The sequence below is a fragment of the Oncorhynchus masou genome, chromosome 26 (assembly GCF_036934945.1).
Source record: "Oncorhynchus masou masou isolate Uvic2021 chromosome 26, UVic_Omas_1.1, whole genome shotgun sequence".
Taxonomy (NCBI): domain Eukaryota; kingdom Metazoa; phylum Chordata; class Actinopteri; order Salmoniformes; family Salmonidae; genus Oncorhynchus; species Oncorhynchus masou.
Window position 1 is genome coordinate 17,800,061 of NC_088237.1, and position 18,270 is coordinate 17,818,330.

Consider the following 18,270-nt stretch of genomic DNA (forward strand, 5'->3'; position numbering starts at 1 on the left):
ATGACATAACTTTGATTCCCATAAAAAAAAAAAAAAAAAACATTTGACCCTAGTAAAAAAAAAACTCACTTCGGACACTGGCGATTGGAGGATTAAATCAATTCGATCTCAACATTTAAATCACCTGGAAAATAACGGTACGCCTTGGAAATAAATACACCCTTCTAACTAGCTGACCACCGATTTTCATTGCAATTTATGTAAGTTAAGTTAGGTTTTGAGAGTTTTCAGTAATATATTTTATATATACACACATTTTGTGGGACACGCTGTATATTGTAAAATTCGACTGCGCGACAGACCGCACCATTTAATATCAAACTTTTTACCTAAATTATTCATACTCATATGTTCGTATTAAACTGTTATCTACTTTTATCTACATAAGATTCATCTGTAAAACAAATAATGAGACACTTTTTTTTTACAACACTGAAGAAGATGTTGGTGAAGAACCGTTTTTTAGAGTCTACAGAAAGGCACACCGGCTACGCAATGAAAAGTTGACGGGCAAGACATTTGTTTTACTGGAAGGCTAGCCAGATATCTAAGTAAACATTTCGGATACGAGGTTGGTGTCTCTTTAAACTGATATATCTTGTAATTGAACAAAATAGTAAGGTGGCCAATAACTGCGGACCGTATGCCGATAATACGGGACCTATTTTTTTTTGTTAAAACGCTTATCAAAAGCTGATCGTAGACCTAGTAGTATTTCCACTGAAATGTCAAACATGATAATTGCTAACCCTTTAGCAACATTTTTGACGACACCAATAATTCAAAAACATTGATGGATTGATCACAAAGATAACACTGTTGAAGGTAATATATTTCTTAAACGCTGTTGAAAATGCCGATTACACGGGGTACTACACTATAGGATTCCAATAAAAAATCCTGAATCCAAAAGAAAATCCGGTTCCAGACGCTTGTAGAATGTATGCCAATGTGCATTGAAGCTGTTGGGTCATCGGCAGCACAATTCTGATCTTTATTTCACAAATTTTGACCAATCAGATCAGGTTTGAAAAACATTTTGTGATTATATGTTACTTGGAAAAATATGAGAACTGGGCTGTCTAAACGTAGCCATCCATGGTGGCCTGACGATGTATGTTGATGTTTCCTTTATTTTGGCAGTTACCTGTACCTGGTGCAGAAGGGAGTCGCCCATACAGTCATTTTTATCACGCACAATCTACGGAAGCGCCGTGTCCACTTTATCGCTGAGCAACCTCTTGATACCAGCCGCTAACGAAAAGCATCCTCGTTTATTTATTATTGCACACCAGGTAGGCTACTTTGTTTTGAATGAAGATTTGTTTTGACATTAAAAGTTTACAAATTTAGAATAGCTTATTATGTTCTCCATTTCTCTTGATTGCCTTCCTCATTGAAAGTCAGAAACGACAATGAAATGTCGTTGTGGATTTTTGTTTTTGTTAAAACAAAGTTAAGATGTTCCATCCAGTAGGATGTTGAATAAATGTTACAATTAAAATTGTATACAGTTGTTTTCTACATTAGAAAATATTTCTTAATTGAATTCCTTATCTTCTCAAATGTTAATAATTTATGAGATGTTGGGTAGTCATGAGGCACTCCCTCAAGTAGTACCTTATCTCGTGATTAATGACTCCCTTGCACAATAATCGTGAGAGGTTTCTTGGGCCGTTTATAAACCGCAAGATAAACCCTCGTCATGATTTAGGGCCAGTTTCCTGGACAAAGATTAAACTTAGTCCTGGACTAAGAAGGGTCTTCAATGGAGATTCTCCATTTTTAAAGTGTTTTTCAGTCCAGGACCAGGTTTAATCTGTGTCCATTAGTTTTCTGAAAAGTGTAAAGGGAAAGTAGGTTAACCCACAAAGGATATAACTAGTATCTGTTAATTAAACCAGGGCAAAATAATGTTTTATCAGCTGACATGAGAACATCATCCATGCAGAAGGTGGTTTTATTGTAGGGGGGAAAAAATATTGCCTGATGACTCATACGGAATTTAATTTGACTGCTCTATTGGTCATAATGGAGAAGAAATGTTAGTGGGTGAGGCATTTGGCCAGAGTGATGCGGATTGGTAGCCAGGCAAGAAAAATAATGTTGGCAGCTGAAACAATGGCCAGTGTTTTGCATGGCAAGGTGGAGATTTCACTTAAGGACCAATGGAATGGTCTAAAATGTTTAAACTCCGCCCACCCGGGGCACCAGGCCATGCAAAATGAACTCACTCACCCCTCTTTGTTTTTGGGATGGGACTAGCCTAGTGTATCATGTGTGGGGTAGGATAATGGAGAAAGCCCTTGGGCCAGATGAGACTAATGCTACTGATTGGCTAGAGATATGAGAGCACTCCCTCATCTCTTTCTCTGCTCAGACAAGTTATTTGTGAGTGAGTGGTGAAATCAAAACCTGTATCAACATTAGAGAACATCTCTGCTTTAACTGCTGTGTCTCTCCACAGACCTTATTAACTCTTAACTGGCACATGATCCCTAAGTCTATCTATCAGTTCGGAGTGGAATGTTATCACAAAACAGGTCTGGATTCCAGGCTATCCTAGGGACAGGTATCAAAGTTGAATGGGAAGTGTTTCCTGCCCCATATAGCATGGCGCACCACCCTGAGTTTAAGAGGGCCGGGAAGAAGCCTGGGCTCCAGGTGTGGAGAGTTGAGAGTCTGGACCTGGTGGCCGTGCCAGAGAGTCTGCATGGCGGGTTCTACTCAGGGGACGCATACCTTGTTCTTAATACCATTAAGCAACGTTCTGGGCATCTACAGTATGACCTTCACTTCTGGCAAGGTAAAACTTGATCTGGTCGGAATGACTGTATTTCTTGAAATGTTGTACAGCGTTTGTACATTTCAGCCTACTGATGTGTGCTTACGCACTTTTACAATTGAAATCCATTCCATTATTTGTGAAAATAATGTTTGAAATGTGACCATTCATTATTTCTCTGGTCCTGCAGGAGATGACTGTACACAAGATGAGAGTGGAGCAGCAGCCATTTTTACCATCCAAATAGATGACTACCTGGGTGGCAAACCTATTCAGTACCGTGAGGTGCAGGGTTACGAGTCAAGAACATTTTCAGGCTACTTCAAAACTGGACTGAAGTACATGGTAATGTTCAAAAGCGTGTAAAGAGAAACAAAGGAAGTCACAGTCTACATGTGCTACTGACAATTGAATGTGTAAACCAACATTTTGGCACAGTCTCTTCTACAGTGTTCACAGTACCTTCTACCCAAGAAGGAACTGTGTGCTGGGTAGAAGGTACTGTGGGCCAAAATGTTGGTTTACCTGTTAAATTGATGGAAGCATATGGTATATAGAGAGTATGCGATAATGTATTTATTTTTACACAGTTTACTATTCCGTTAGTTAGCACCTCCACCATCGTTTTGGGGTGTGTCAGCTCGTGCTTTTTACTGGCAATGTTGAAAGACATTCAATAAGTTTGTTAAATGTATTTACTTATCTCAAGAACTCATCCACTTACCTCACTGATTATCTTCCCAATGTTTACCTTAGAAAGGGGGTGTGGCTTCAGGGTTCAAGCATGTGGTGTCCAATGAGGTTAAGGTGCAGCGTCTGCTCCAGGTCAGGGGTCGGCGTGTGGTTCGAGCCACAGAGGTAGCAGTCAGTTGGGACAGCTTCAACCAGGGAGACATCTTTATCCTCGACCTGGGCAACGTGAGTTCACTGAAATCTATGAGTTTCTACAGCAAACTATCTACATTATGTACAAATCAAGGAAACATATACTGATTTAATTTAGTGAAATTATTTGCAGATTTTAGTGGAAATGTATTTGTACAATGTAGGCTAAGAGTGTATAGTCATTGCCCATGTTAGTAAGCTGTTATTGTAAGTAATCCACTTTGAAATCAATACTGTTTTTGTCATGAATAATGTAAAAGATCATTTGTATACGTTGCGGTATGCTTTAACATAGTCAACAGGCAGAGGAGCTACACTATTACACTTGGTCCACTGTACTGATAATCTTCACTCTTCTCTATTACAGGAGGTCTATCAATGGTGTGGTTCCAAGGCCAATAACTTTGAGAAGCTGAAGGCCACTCAGGTGTCAAAGGATATCCGTGACAATGAACGATGTGGGCGGGCTGAGTTGTACATATATGATGAGGGGGCAGAATGTGAGAAGATGCTGGAGGTGAGTCTTTCAATAAGGAGAAAGGGACGGAAAAAAATAGTTAATTTCTATACACTTCAAATCATGCAACTGTTTATATGCTTCCAATAAACATCTATAGTTAGTTACTTTTTAACATAATTGTGATAATTTGCTGTGAGATGCCTGACTCTCGTAGTCTTATTCCAGATTCTTGGACCCAAACCCGATTTGCCTGAGGCAAAATCAGATGACACAAATACAGACGTGTCCAATAGGAAGCTGGCGAAATTATACAAGGTCAGATCCATTTTCGAATTAAACAATTGAATCGTTAAATATTATGTAATAAGCAGTTTTTGAGCAGACCTTTAAATACCAATATTACATTGAAATGTTTTTTTTTTCAAAAGGTGTCTAATGCCAGTGGGGATATGGGCATTGATATGGTATCATCGGAGAACCCGTTTTCACAGAATGCCCTGGAGTCAAGTGACTGCTTTATCTTGGACAATGGCCCCAATGGCAGGATCTTTGTCTGGAAAGGTATTGGTTTCTTCTCAGCAGCTGGTCTCTATGACTTCTTTTGACTGTAAAACCCCAAGCTTTAATGTTCCCTTAGATTAGACACTACTTTTGAATACTGTTGTGCCTGGAAATCACTTAGTTATTCTGCCTTTGCAGTTTAATCATGAGTTTATTTGGAATAAAAACAGGTAAGGACGCTAACAAAGAGGAGAGAAGTGCGGTGATGAGTGCTGCCGAACAGTTTATCACAAAGATGGGCTACCCGAAACACACCCAGATCCAGATCCTACCTGAGAATGGGGAGACCCCACTATTCAAGCAGTTCTTCAAAATCTGGCGTGACGCGGACCATACAGTGGGGTTGGGAACCGCCTACGTGTCCAACAAAATCGCCAAGATCAAGAAGGTTCCCTTCGATGCCTCCACTCTCCATCACTCGGATGCCATGGCGGCTCAGCATGGGATGGTGGACGAGGGGAATGGAGAGAAGCAGGTTAGGAAAACATTTTTCCTGGGGACACTGGGGTTTCCTGAGTAAACACCATATAGTACGATGGTAGTTAACCTTAAATATTGTGTTTCAAGGTTTAGGATAGTCGTGTCCTCAGAAAAGGGATACTTACAGCCCCTAAGGGTTATGACTGTGGGTCTGCACACCCACCAAAAATGTGTCACAATCTCACAAACAAGCCTTGAGAAAAGAACTGCAAGGGGTGTTACCTTTTTTCCATTCATGGACAACTACTAGTAAGAGCTGTGTTTACCTATTAACCTCCATAGATCTGGCGTATTGAGGGAGCTGACAAGGTGCCTGTGGAGCCCTCCACTTACGGACGATTCTATGGGGGAGACAGCTACATCATCCTCTACAACTACCATCATGGAGGCCGTAACGGACAGGTCATCTACATATGGTAAAGACAATGGAGATTATCCTTCTGGAAGCTTTATGTGTTATTACATAGTCTTACAGCAAAAACTGCTATTGTCCTTCTATCGTTACTGTATCTTCATCATTTATGTGCACCAGGGCTTTTGTTACATACTGTATCAGACACATCTAAACCAACTATATACTGTATGATATAACCTAAGCATAAATGTATGTGAATAGCACTTGAAAAGTACTCCTTTTTCACAGGCAAGGAGTGGATTCTAGCCAGGATGAAATTGGTGCCTCGGCCATCTTGGCTGCTCAGCTGGATGACGAGTTGGGAGGAGGGGCAGTACAGGTGACTGGATCGTTTGATTTGTCGCTGTCTGGCCCCGATAATACGGTCCAGATAATTTTTAATCAAGATGCACTGGATTACAGAATTTAACAATATTAGTCAGTTGTTTTGTCTGCAGACGCTGGATCTATAGGAATACGTTTCCATGGTCATGGATTGTTATAATATTTTTTTCACCTTTTATTTAACCAGGTAGGCCAGTTGAGAACAAGTTTTCATTTACAACTGCGACCTGGCCAAGATCAAGCAAAGCAGTGCGACAAAAACAACAACAGAGTTACACATGGGATTAACAAACGTACAGTCAAAAACACAAAAGAAAAATCTATGTATAGTGTGTGCAAATGTAGTAAGGCAATAAATAGGCCAATGTGGCAAAAATAATTACAATTAAGCATTAACACTGAAGTGATAGATGTGCAGACAATGATGTGCAAGTAGAGATACTGGGGTGCAAAAGAGCAAAAATATATAAATAACAAAATTGGGATGAGGTAGTTGGGTGTGCTATTTACAGATGTGTACAGGTACAGTGATCGGTAAGCTGCTCTGACAGCTGATGCTTAAAGTTAGTGAGGGAGATATAAGTCTCCAGCTTCAGAGATTTTTGCAATTCGTTCCAGTCATTGGCAGCAGAGAACTTGAAGGAAAGGCGGCCAAAGGAGGTGTTGGCTTTGGGGATGACCAGTGAAATATACCTGCTGGAGCACGTGTGACGGGTTGGTATTGCTATGGTGACCAGTGAGCTGAGATAAGGCGGGGCTTTACGTAGCAAAGACTTAGATGACCTGGAGCCAGTGGGTTTGGCGACGATTATGTAGCGAAGGCTAGCCAACGAGAGCATACAGGTGCAGTGGTGGGTAGTATATGGGGCTTTGGTGACAAAATGGATGGCACTGTGATAGGCTACATCCAATTTGCTGAGTAGAGTGTTGGAGGCTATTTTGTAAATGACATCGCTGAAGTCAAGGATCGGTAGGATAGTCCGTTTAACGAGGGTATGTTTGGCAGCATGAGTGAAGGAGGCCTTGTTGTGAAATAGGAAGCTGACTCTAAATTTAATTTTGGATTGGAGATGCTTAATGTGAGTCTGGAAGGAGAGTTTAGTCTAACCAGACACCTTGGTATTTGTAGTTGTCCACATATTCTAAGTCAGAACCGTCCAGAGTAGTGATGCTTGGCGGGCGGGCATGTGCGGGCAGCAATCGGTTGAAGAGCATGCATTTAGTTTTACTAGCATTATACTGGCTTATTGGGCCTCCCGGGTGGCGCAGTGGTTAAGGGCTGTGCCACCAGAGACTCTGGGTTCGCGCCCAGGCTCTGTCGTAACCGGCCTGTGGAGCGATGCACAATTGGCATAGTGTCGTCCGGGTTAGGGAGGGTTTGGCCGGTCGGGATATCCTTGTCTCATCGCGCACCAGCAACTCCTGTGGCGGGCCGGGCGCAGTGCGTGCTAACCAAGGTTTCCAGGTGCACGGTGTTTCCTCCGACACATTGGTGCGGCTGGCTTCCGGGTTGGATGCGCGCTGTGTTAAGAAGCAGTGCGGCTTGGTTGGGTTGTGTATCGGAGGACGCATGACTTTCAACCTTCATCTCACCCGAGCCCGTACGGGAGTTGTAGCGATGAGACAAGATAGTAGCTACTAACAATTGGATACCACGAAATTGGGGAGAAAAAGGGGGTAAAATTTAAAAAAAAATGCTTATTGAAATTCTCAATTATCGTAGATTTATCGGTGGTGACAGTATTTCTTCAGCCTCAGACAGCTGGGAGGAGGTGATCTTATTCTCCATGGAGTTTACGGTGTCCCAAAACCTTTAAGAATTAGTGCTACAGGATGCAAATTTCTGTTTGAAAAAGCTAGCCTTAGCTTTCCTAACTGACTGTGTATATTGGTTCCTGACTTCCCTGAAAAGTTGCATATTTCGGGGGCTATTCGATGCTAATGCAGTACGCCACAGGATGTTTTTGTGCTGGTCAAGGGAAGTCAAGTCTGGAGTGAACCAAGGGCTATATCTGTTCTTAGTTCTACATTTTTTTAATGGGGCATGCTTATTTAAGATGTTGAGGAAAGCCCTTTTAAAGAACAACCAGGCTTCCTCTACTGACAGGATGAGGTCAATATCCTTCCAGGATACCCGGGCCAGGTCGACTAGAAAGGCCTGCTCGCTAAAGTGTTTTAGGGTGCGTTTGACAGTGCGGGCCCTTTACGGACACATGCAATGAGGCAGTGATCTCTGAGATCCTGGTTGAAGACAGCAGAGGTGTATTTTGAGGGCAAGTTTGTCAGGATGATATCTATGAGGGTGCCCATGTTTACGGATTTAGGGTTGTACCTGGTAGGCTCATTGATAATTTTGTGAGATTGAGGGCATCTAGCTTAGATTGTAGGACGGATGGCGTGCTAAACATATCCCAGTTTAGGTCACCTAACAGTACAAACTCTGAAGATAGATGGGTGGCAATCAATTCAATAATGGTGTCCAATTCACAGCTGGGGGCTGAGGGGGGTCTATAACAAACGGCAACAGTGAGAGAATTATTTCAGGAAAGGTGGAATTTTAAAAGTAGAAGCTCGAACTGTTTGGGCACAGACCTTGACAGTATGACAGAACTCTGCAGGCTATCTTTGCAGTAGATTGCATTTCTGCCCCTTTGGCGGTTCTATCTTAATGGAAAATGTTGTAGCTGGGGATGGAAATTTCAGAATTTTTGGTGGCCTGCCTAAGCCAGGATTCAGACACGGATATCAACAGGGTCAGAGCATTGGTCTGTAAAATGAAATGAAATGAGGGAAGGTTAGGTTTAAAGCCAGATTTCTGACTCACTCTATGATTTTCTATCTGTTTCTACCGTGATGAAGGTGCGGGTGATCCAGGGTAAGGAGCCTGCCCACCTCATGAGTCTTTTCGGGGGACAGCCGATGGTAGTGCACCAGGGTGGTACCTCCAGAGAGGGTGGCCAGGCCCAGGCTGCAGACACACAGCTGTTCCAGGTGCGGTCCAACCCTGCTGGCTGCACACGGGCCATAGAGGTGAGTAACAGGAGATGGAAGGTGAGGTGGGAAGAGCTCAACAAAGGATGTTTTGTAGGTTCACCTGTTTGGTTACTCTTGGGGTGTATTCACTAGGATCCAAACGGAAGCAAACAAGCCGAAACTACACTAATACACCCCAGTAGATAGTTGAGTAGCCAGCTATTGTGATGTATGGTTGGTTTCTTGGTGAAGATGACTACAGTCTGTTTGCCATGGCAGAACTGTAGTTAGTACCTCCACTGTTCAGTATTTTCACTGCCTCTCTTCCTCTCAAGGTTGATGCTGCTGCCTCAAATCTGAACTCCAATGACGTGTTTGTGCTGGTGACCCCGGCATCCTCCTTCATATGGGTGGGAAAGGGAACAAGTGACAGTGAGAAGCATGGAGCTCAAAAGCTAAGTGACCGTCTAGGGGTCTCAGCCTCAGAGCTGGCCGAGGGGGAAGAAGCAGGTACGTTCCCTGTCAGCAGTCAAATTCACATGGAAATGGTGTTTAGCCAATAGCCACAGAATGTTACTGAATATGAGGATACAAGACAAAGCTTATCCATCAGCTCCATCTTCTTCCAGATCCACAATTGTATGTATGTGTTTGTGTGTCAAGATGACTTTTGGGATGCTCTGGGAGGTAAAGCAGACTACCGTACCTCAGCCAGACTGAAAAACAAAATGGACGTTCATCCACCACGCCTGTTTGCCTGCTCCAACAAAACTGGCCAGTTCGTTGTGAGTCTGCCCTGTTATAACTGTAGTATAGCACTTTGCTCCATTCCTGTTTACATTTTTTTTTTACATGACTTGAATATCCATTTGGACAAATTCAGTTTCCTCTGCTAATGAAATAGCCTTTGATCCACGTTATACATAAGTGTGGGCAACCATTTCTTGTCCTCCTGAATGTGCAGTGACCTGGCCCGTTATCAAAATGCCACAATACTATTTCCACAGATTGAAGAGGTGCCTGGGGAGATGACACAAGAAGACCTGGCCCCAGATGATGTCATGCTCTTGGACACCTGGGAACAGGTGACTAGTAGAGGGATTGTCAAGGTGCAACCAGGGCCACGTTCAGTAGCCGAACATTGTAGAAATGCCATGAAAAGAACCAGTGATTCCTTATTCCACATGTGAGGGGCTTGTTTGTTCTACATAGCATATTTAGATCTGAACGTTCAGAAACGTTGCATCCTGCTGAACGTGTCTAACTCTGTTTTTGGTAATAATGCACCCCTGTTGATTCGCTATTTTCCATGTACCCATCAGATCTTTGTTTGGATCGGAGGTGAAGCTCATGAGGAGGAGAAGACAGAGGGTATTGCCTCAGGTAAGCAATGGTGGGTTTAAAACAAGATCACATAATTACCTGATAAAAGTGCCGACGGGAATTTAAATGTGCCGATTCATTAAATTAACTGTTCTCTTTCCTCACTCCTCCTGCCTATTTCCTGTTCAGCTGTTCGTTACATAGAGACAGACCCTACCAAGCGGGATAGCAGTACACCTATAGTGAAGTTAAAGCAAGGTCATGAGCCTCCCACATTCACTGGCTGGTTCTTGGGCTGGGACCATGGGTACTGGAGCAGTGATCCCCTTGAAAGGGCCATGGCTGGTCTGCGTGTCTGAACCACTCCAGGGTGAGGTTTCCCCTAGTGGTAACTTCACCCAAAGCCTTTACTTGACTCATGTGTGCAACTGGCTAGGTATCCCCATTACTTTCAACTGTTAAGACTGCCGATGGATAATGTCTTCACGCTATTGCGGTTTCTTGAAGAGGGAATCTTAATGTAATTTCCTTTTCTTACACACTTTATACTGTTTGCAGTACATTGGGACATGGGTTTCTTTGCTTCTGTTCCATGCCCTGTTGAGCAGAGTTCAGATACTCCTGTTTGAGAATCTTGTGCAGACTGGGTTTCCATGACGACCCCAAGGGTATGACATGTCTATCAAACATGCTGACAGTGGACAGAAACAGAAAAGCTTCAACAAAGCACACAAATACATTCACATAACTAAATAAAATGGATGATGCTCAACACCAGTTGTCAGCTCTGTTAATTGTAGTCAATTGCTAAGAGGCTTTGGTTTAGTGATTTTCATAAACATGCTCGCAATGGGTGAAGACCGGCCAATCAAGACAGAGCAACTAGAAGCCAGAAGACATTTATTCTCAAAAAGAAAAGGGACTATAAAAATGTCCCCTCAGTCAGATTTTGCAAACACACAATACAAAACAATTACACAGCTGGTCAGGGCGGACTAGTAAACGAAAGGTTGCAAGTTCGAATCCCCGAGCTGACAAGGTACAAATCTGTCGTTCTGCCCCTGAACAGGCAGTTAACCCACTGTTCCTTGGCCGTCATTGAAAATAAGAATTTTGACTTGCCTAGTAAAATAAAGGTAAAACATTTTTTTTAAAGTAATCGTTATGGGGTGATGACATTAATGTCTTACAGAAAACCAAACTCACATTTAATTACAACTAAGTTGATCGTCATTAACCACAATGAAAGAGCGGGCACACGGCTACCCCCACAGGGAACTTAAGCAAGGTCCACGTGCTTTGTTTTTAACTGTTCTGAACCTCGCTGTGGTAGTCGCTGTCCTCATTATCAAAGATTTCAGAGAGGAGAAAGAGCTCTTGAGGATCGTTTCTGGACACCATCTCTCCTGAGTTTATCAGAACTTGGAGGCGCTCTTCAAAATTGGGGAGAACTCTACTGTTGAGGAAGTCGATGATCTCTGAAAAGAAAATACATAGAAATTAAATATGTAAATGGTTCCAGCAAACCATGTGCGTGCCAAACGGCACTCTAGTCCCTATAGTGTGCCATTTTTGACCAGGGCCCATTATTATTATATTTAAATAGTACAGTCAAGGGGGACATAGCAACACTTCCTCTCCCTTTATTTCTGGAGTGGCAGGTAGCCTAGTGGTTAGAACAAGGTAAAAATCTGTCGTTCTGCCCCTGAACTAGGCAGTTAACCCACTGTTCCTAGGCCATCATTGAAAATAATCATTTGTTAAGTGACTTGCCTAGTTAAAGGTAAAATACATTAAAAATACTAAACAATGTCGTCACTGATCATAGTGATTCACACTTATCAATTCTAACAAAATGCTAAAAACCTAGCGATAGAGAGGTGGTCTAAGCCACTGCCTCAGGCTCCCAGGTACTGTGTACTACTGCTGTGAGCCTGGGTTCGAACCTGACCCACTCTTTCTGTCCTCTCCACTGCCCTGCCCTGTAAAATGAGGATAGTGTTTATGACAGTAGCTTACACCTACCACAGAAGGACATGCTCTGCCACATCGGAACGCTGGCTACCTTTAACCTGTAGTAGTGTGTCTGAATGTAGCGCGGCGTGACATCCCTTAAATTAAATGCATACAAATGTTAGCACATAGCACTGCAGTACAACACACGTACATCGCACTGTTGCATTCCACACTCCTAGAAGATGGAAAACATTTGTAAAGGGTTTGTCATGCATTGATCTCAGTGTTGTATTCAGAGACTTAGACAATCCTAAAAGTGAATGCCAACCCAATACAAATCTCCCCCGGTGAAAATGTCACCTTTATAAACACAACAAGGTCACCCATGACACATTGTTGTTTTAGACAATCTGTGTTTAATAACAACCTCTTACCCAATTGTGTAAGCAATTTCTTCCCAGTCGATATCTGCAGCATCTTCTATCTGCATTGCATTCAACCTTGAAGGTCAAAAATGACATGGATAAAAATTCACCAGTTTCACAGATATCAAGACCAAACGTCTACCTTTTGTCCTGTGTATCAGAACAGTTCAGAAAGGTCGAAGTCAACGACACTAGACTGGGCTAAGAAATCTTAAAACAATGTAGCAAAAAAAACATTCACCATTGCATAGATTGAATGGAAATGAACACACTTACGCTTTGATCAAATCCACTTTGCCCTGTAAGGATTGTGTGCCGCCACTGAATACTGGTTGTCCACATGCCATTTTGTGCTTCAAAACAGCCAACCTGGAAAAACAGGACCAAAGACAGTCTAAAAAGTCAGACAAACGTTCTGAATCTAAACGTTTGTGTAAACAATTCAATGGGAATTGTTTATTTTGTAACATGACTCCTCAAACCCCCTGCCCACCATTTTATTCGACACTGGGACCAGTGGCGCGTTTCAACCGCCTGGCACACATCTGTCCAGGGGATGTTGTTGTACAGATGGTCTTTCCTGACGGTAGCTGGTCCACTGCCAGGCTCTGCCTGTCCCACCAGGTGCTTCCGCACAGCTTCCATTAGTCTTTTCAGTTCTTCCTCGGTCCACGCGCCTCTGTTTGCAGCTGAGAAATACATACCAAACAAAGCGGGAGCATTGCCCCAGGTCATACAAAGCTAACAACCATTTTCCCCAAAAGATAAGTGGAGCAGGATGTACGGCAAGGATGTCACAGTCAATATATTAAAGCTGTAATCTGTACTTGGTGGAACTGCCACATTTGTTTGGGATATTACAACAACAACAAAGAAGTTACTTGAAAACACCACAGTTTATCTCCTTGGGACATCATTGCATGCGTGGTACCATCATTGCATGCGTGGTACCATCATTGCATGCGTGGTACCATCATTGCATGCGTGGTACCATCATTGCATGCGTGGTACCATCATTGCATGCGTGATACCATCATTGCATGCGTGATACCATCATTGCATGCGTGATACCATCATTGCATGCGTGATACCATCATTGCATGCGTGGTACCATCATTTGATACCATCATTGCGTGATACCATCATTGCATGCGTGATACCATCATTGCATGCGTGATACCATCATTGCATGCGTGGTACCATCATTGCATGCGTGGTACCATCATTGCATGCGTGGTACCATCATTGCATGCGTGGTACCATCATTGCATGCGTGATAGAACTGTAGAATGTTACTGTGATAAAAAAAATGTACCACGATGCTGGATATTCCTCTCTTCCACTTCATCAACAAAAACTAAGGCGGTGGGGGGCGAACACTTCCCAACGACTTACACATTTGAGCGAAACGTTTCTCTAGGGACGATTCGCTTCGGCCAGTCAACTGCGAGATCTTCGCCCACTTGTTGCCGTGCAACGTCTGCAGTTTTTTCAAAGAGTGAAGCTCTTCTTTGGTGAACCTTTGGTAAGGAAATCAAGGAAATAAGCATTCAAAGTGCCTCAATATGTCTGCAAATGTTAGCAAACCATGAAGTGGTTCATATTAGAACAAGAGCACAGTTGTGAACACTAAGGAAAATGTCAATTCAATATTACAATACTTTCGTATACTGTATTTAGAGGCAAGATAACGTAAGCCGTCATAGCTGTTTATGACCGTGAGGGTCATTTCCTTATAGTAACTAGCCCCGTCTTACCTGCCCTTGTAGTTGCTGCCATCAAACATTTTCCTCCCACGAATATAGACTTGATGCCAAGGCCTGGGTATTCCTTCACCTGGAACAACAGGTTAGGACGAGGTGAGTTCAGTTTTCTGGGAAATTCCTAAGCATATTTGTTTGACCACTGTAGACAATGCTGAAGAACAGGGATGTAATGTGGATAAAAACCGATTGTGTCAGAAAGCTCTCTAATCGAATTAACCTGGCTACAAGACGACACACCTATTTTTTCATGGAATCTGTGCTGCCTCTTCAATTTCTTGATATTTGCTTCTTCCTCTTTGAAGCGCTGTGGATGGAAGAGCTCAGAGCCACTCTGAATCCCAGTGAGAGACAGGAAGTCGTAGACGTTACTCCTGAGTCGTTCGTTCTCCTGCGCATTGAATCTTCCACTTCGCAGGGAAAGGCCTGGGAACAACAGAAGATTCCACATGGGCTCAACTGGTTAGGTCTAAAATGATAAAACATATGAAAATACTGTCATCTCTAAACACAGTAACATCTTACATATCATTGCTACAATGTTACATAACAGCGTGATAAACACTCAAAAATATTGAACCATGAGTGACTGAAGAATAAGCTTACCTTGTCTTCGGAATTCCTTGAATCGATCAAGATCATACTTTATCATCTTATGGATCTCGTCAGCCGACTTTGACTCAACATTGGGAATGAACTCTTTGAGATCCTTCAGAGCATGCCAGTCGTCCACACTGTAGCATAGTGAGGGGAGAAAATTCCAAATTATATTCTGGTACACTGCATTCAGAAAATGTTTGGTTTTCACCAGCAAATGCCTCTGGGCAACTCTACAGTAAGTAACAAAGTGGTGCGGGGACTCGGATTTCACTTTAAAAATGTCAAACAAAAACCAATGATTGCAAAGTTAAAGTTCTACAGAAAATTGTACAAAAGCACATTTAGTTGAACAACGGTGCAGATTCAAAGTTTGGTAACAGAATGAGGGTTCGTGCAGCTGATGCACTCATTCTGTAACCAATCTTTGCCTCTGCACTGTTCAACAAGTAGCTTAAATGAGTGTTTCGTAAAATGTTCAGTGGAAATGGTTAAACGTCATCATTGTGCCAAGAGTTGTATGGTTTGTTTAACTTTGCAAACATTGTTTTTTGTTGGGCATACATTAAAATGAAAAATCTGAGTCTCAGCATCACTCTTATTGTGGAAATGCCCTACTGGTTGTGTTCACTTAGGAAATCACTCTTTCAAAATACACTAGATTCATACTTCAATACAAGTGAACCAAGTTTCCATCTACTCACCTTAGAGTTTCTTCCTTTAGGCAGGGTTTGTTGTGTTGGGTCCCTGTCTCAATGACTGAATGGGTGCCCTCCTCTGTCTCACCGTTTGTTCCAGCTAAATCCAAAACATCTGCTGCAGAGTGGACACTGGCCATTCCCTTGTCTGATGCTCTGCGTTGTTTTTTCTTTCTCCCGCTGACCTCCACAGCTGTAGACCCTCCATCTGTTTTCGACCTCTTTGACTTCAATTTTCTTTCAGTTTGTTCTTTTATACCTGGAAGGTCTGCTTTATATGGACAATCATTCAGTTCACTCTCTCTGTGTTTTTTCTTATTTTGTTTCCTCTTCTCTTTTACGTTCTCCTCTGCCTCAGTTACCATACGTTCACCACTCTTGACTGTTTCAGTGTGCAGTTCTATGATTTCTGGATCCTCTGCTGTTCTTGAAACTGTCCGACAGCTTTCCGCTCCCTCTTCAAGTTCTGTTTGTCTGTTCTTGTGCTTCTTCTTACTCTTTCTGGCCTCATCTGGTGCAGTTACAGCTGAAACGTCTACTGCAGCCTTTGAGAGGACACTGTCTATCACCCGTTCTGGCTCAATGTTATTATGTTTTCTCTTATTCTTCCGGCTATTCATATTCTTCTCATCAGCAGTCACTCCCTCTGCTCCCACCTGTTGTGTTTGAAGATTCTTTGACTTTTTCTTTGTTTTCCCACCAGTTTGTTCCTCAGGATCTGGTACATCCATTTCACTGTGAACAACATTTAGCTGCTTCTCTTGCTTTCCTTTTTTGAGTTTCTTCTTCTCCACCACAGTCACTGTTTGCTCTTTATGTTTAGGTTCTTCACCCCTTTTCTCTACTGTCAACTGGTGACCATCCTTTTGATTATGCTCAATTGCCGGTTCTTCTGATCCCTGTTCAGATAGTGCTTCAGTCTTTTTCTTCTTCTTTTTGTTTTTTTTGCATCCCTCGACTGTATCAGGTGCCACTGATGAGATTAATTCAGGAGTGTCTTCAAACATAAGAGGGGATATTCGAGACATCTCAAACAACATGGAATTCTCACGTACCCCTTGTTTGGTGGATGTTGGAGTCCCTAGCATGGTGGCTGCAGCATATCCTATTTTCTCTGTCTGTAAGAGAAAGACAATATCAATGTTTTCCATTCTTTCCTAAATGTGACAGCATGGATAGTCATGACCGCTAGCAGCTATGTAACGTTAACTAGTTACCATAATTCGATTAGCAAAATACGTGCAAATAAAAACACAAGTTGACTTTTTCGTACATACGCGCACAAGTGTGATCAATGTTGGGATAAATAGCTAGCTACTATAGCTAGCGGCTACATAACATGTAGTATATCATCCAAATAGTCGAGCTAGCTAGTAGGCTACGTAAATCAAATATGATAAAACTCGCAAAGAAAAACAAATGCACCTGGTTGAACACGTGTGGAAAGTGGAACCTTGGCGACCAAAGCGACATGGCCGGAAATCCGGAAATGTACATATCTTCTTCGGCATTGGCAAGTTAATAATTTGTGTGTGTGTGACTGTGACAAAAGCTAGCTACTGCCACTCTGTGGTGGTGGATGTACTAATGAAATATAACATTTTGAACGAATTTGGAACCTCTAACCCTGGCAATTTGACGGGTAAACTCCACTCGCAGTGGCTGCCTGCTGGTATTCTGATCAGGAGTCTCCAATCTGCATTCCCAACGATTATGATTTGCAGATCTCGATTAGTATTCCCGCTATGCAGTGGTGGAAAAAGTACCCAATCGTCACACTTGAGTAAAAGTATAGATACCTTAAATTAAGTCACTCAAGTAAAAGTGAAAGTAAAAGTCTGAAATTATTTGGTTTTAAATACACTTAAGTATCAAAAGTAAATGTCATTTCTAAAACATACTTAAGTATCAAAAGTAAAAGTAAAATTAGAAATAATTTAAAATTCCTTATGCAAAGCAGATGGCACAATTTCCTTTTTTTAAATTTACGATTAGCCAGGGGCACACCAACATTCAGACATTATTTACAAAATATATATTTGTGTTAGCGTGTCATTCAGACCAGAGGTAGTAGGGATGAGCACGTGTTCTCTTGTTAAACTTCAGCATTTGACAATTTTCCTGTCCTGCTAAGCATTAAACATGTACAGAGTACTTTTGCTTGTCAGGGAAAGTGTATGGAGTAAAATATTTTCTTTAGGAATGTAGTGAAGTAAAAGTTGTCAAAAATAGAAATATTAAAGTAAAGTACAGATACCAACAAAAAAAACGACTTACGTAGTACAGCAATGAGTGTTGTGTGTTAAAGAGTGATTTAAATAGATTTTGGTATGCTATTTCTATATGCCTAACTCAGGTCTAACTCATTATAATAGCCCATATTTTTGTTCTAAAGTAAATGTAGATATGCTTTACAGTATTAGTCTACACAGCCTGAGATTGGTTTTGAATGATTTGATAATAATAATCCATACCACGGCGCAAGGTGCTCGGTCTGATGTCAGGTCTGAATACTAGAGAACATGTAGCCTACCATCTGGAGAGTTAATGAAAGATTCCTAAGTGAAGAGAGAAGTTGTCCTGACATTTCTTATACCTATCCACCATGATTTACACAGTCAAAAC

General features: G+C 42.1%; 2 protein-coding genes across 7 annotated transcripts; one reads left to right on the top strand and one right to left on the bottom strand.

Annotated features, from left to right (window-relative positions):
* Positions 1-1,166: 1,166 nt before the first annotated feature.
* LOC135514920 (gelsolin-like) lies at positions 1,167-10,980 on the top strand. Of its 3 annotated transcripts, none has more exons than XM_064938644.1 (16): positions 1,167-1,295; positions 2,594-2,806; positions 2,976-3,130; positions 3,542-3,703; positions 4,038-4,187; positions 4,356-4,445; positions 4,559-4,691; positions 4,862-5,166; positions 5,454-5,587; positions 5,815-5,905; positions 8,770-8,940; positions 9,219-9,393; positions 9,547-9,668; positions 9,891-9,968; positions 10,206-10,266; positions 10,396-10,980. In XM_064938644.1, the coding sequence occupies exons 2-16, from the start codon at positions 2,614-2,616 to the stop codon at positions 10,563-10,565; spliced, it is 2,190 nt and encodes a 729-aa protein (XP_064794716.1). In that variant the 5' UTR covers positions 1,167-1,295; positions 2,594-2,613; the 3' UTR covers positions 10,566-10,980. The 3 variants fall into 3 exon arrangements, with proteins under 3 accessions (XP_064794716.1, XP_064794717.1, XP_064794715.1); XM_064938645.1 differs by having other exon boundaries at positions 2,613-2,806; positions 10,206-10,276; positions 10,396-10,536; XM_064938643.1 differs by having other exon boundaries at positions 1,168-1,295; positions 2,613-2,806.
* Positions 10,981-11,089: 109 nt separating this feature from the next.
* On the bottom strand, positions 11,090-17,148 carry LOC135514921 (transcription termination factor 1-like). 4 transcript variants are annotated; one of them, XM_064938646.1, is made up of 11 exons: positions 17,071-17,148; positions 15,652-16,763; positions 14,957-15,084; positions 14,591-14,776; positions 14,345-14,423; positions 13,983-14,107; positions 13,081-13,276; positions 12,864-12,956; positions 12,597-12,662; positions 12,232-12,317; positions 11,090-11,684 (listed from the first exon to the last, which is right to left on the bottom strand). In XM_064938646.1, the coding sequence occupies exons 1-11, from the start codon at positions 17,140-17,142 to the stop codon at positions 11,512-11,514; spliced, it is 2,316 nt and encodes a 771-aa protein (XP_064794718.1). In that variant the 5' UTR covers positions 17,143-17,148; the 3' UTR covers positions 11,090-11,511. The 4 variants fall into 4 exon arrangements, with proteins under 4 accessions (XP_064794718.1, XP_064794720.1, XP_064794721.1 ...); XM_064938648.1 differs by having other exon boundaries at positions 15,652-16,759; positions 17,071-17,143; XM_064938649.1 differs by lacking the exon at positions 17,071-17,148 and adding an exon at positions 16,923-17,064 and having other exon boundaries at positions 15,652-16,759.
* Between the last annotated feature and the right edge of the window lie 1,122 nt (positions 17,149-18,270).

Bases quoted from the DNA above. Each gene is read 5' to 3' on its own strand.
- LOC135514920 (XM_064938644.1), top strand. From the start codon at position 2,614: ATGGCGCACCACCCTGAGTTTAAGAGGGCCGGGAAGAAGCCTGGGCTC. The intron at 4,446-4,558 runs GTCAGATCCATT...TTTTTTCAAAAG, and splicing joins AGCTGGCGAAATTATACAAG to GTGTCTAATGCCAGTGGGGA. The intron at 5,167-5,453 runs GTTAGGAAAACA...TAACCTCCATAG, and splicing joins AGGGGAATGGAGAGAAGCAG to ATCTGGCGTATTGAGGGAGC.
- LOC135514921 (XM_064938646.1), bottom strand. From the start codon at position 17,142: ATGTACATTTCCGGATTTCCGGCCATGTCGCTTTGGTCGCCAAGGTTC. The intron at 14,777-14,956 runs GTAAGCTTATTC...TGTTGTTCCCAG, and splicing joins CAAGGAATTCCGAAGACAAG to GCCTTTCCCTGCGAAGTGGA. The intron at 11,685-12,231 runs GTAGGTGTAAGC...TTTTCTTTTCAG, and splicing joins GCAGAGCATGTCCTTCTGTG to AGATCATCGACTTCCTCAAC.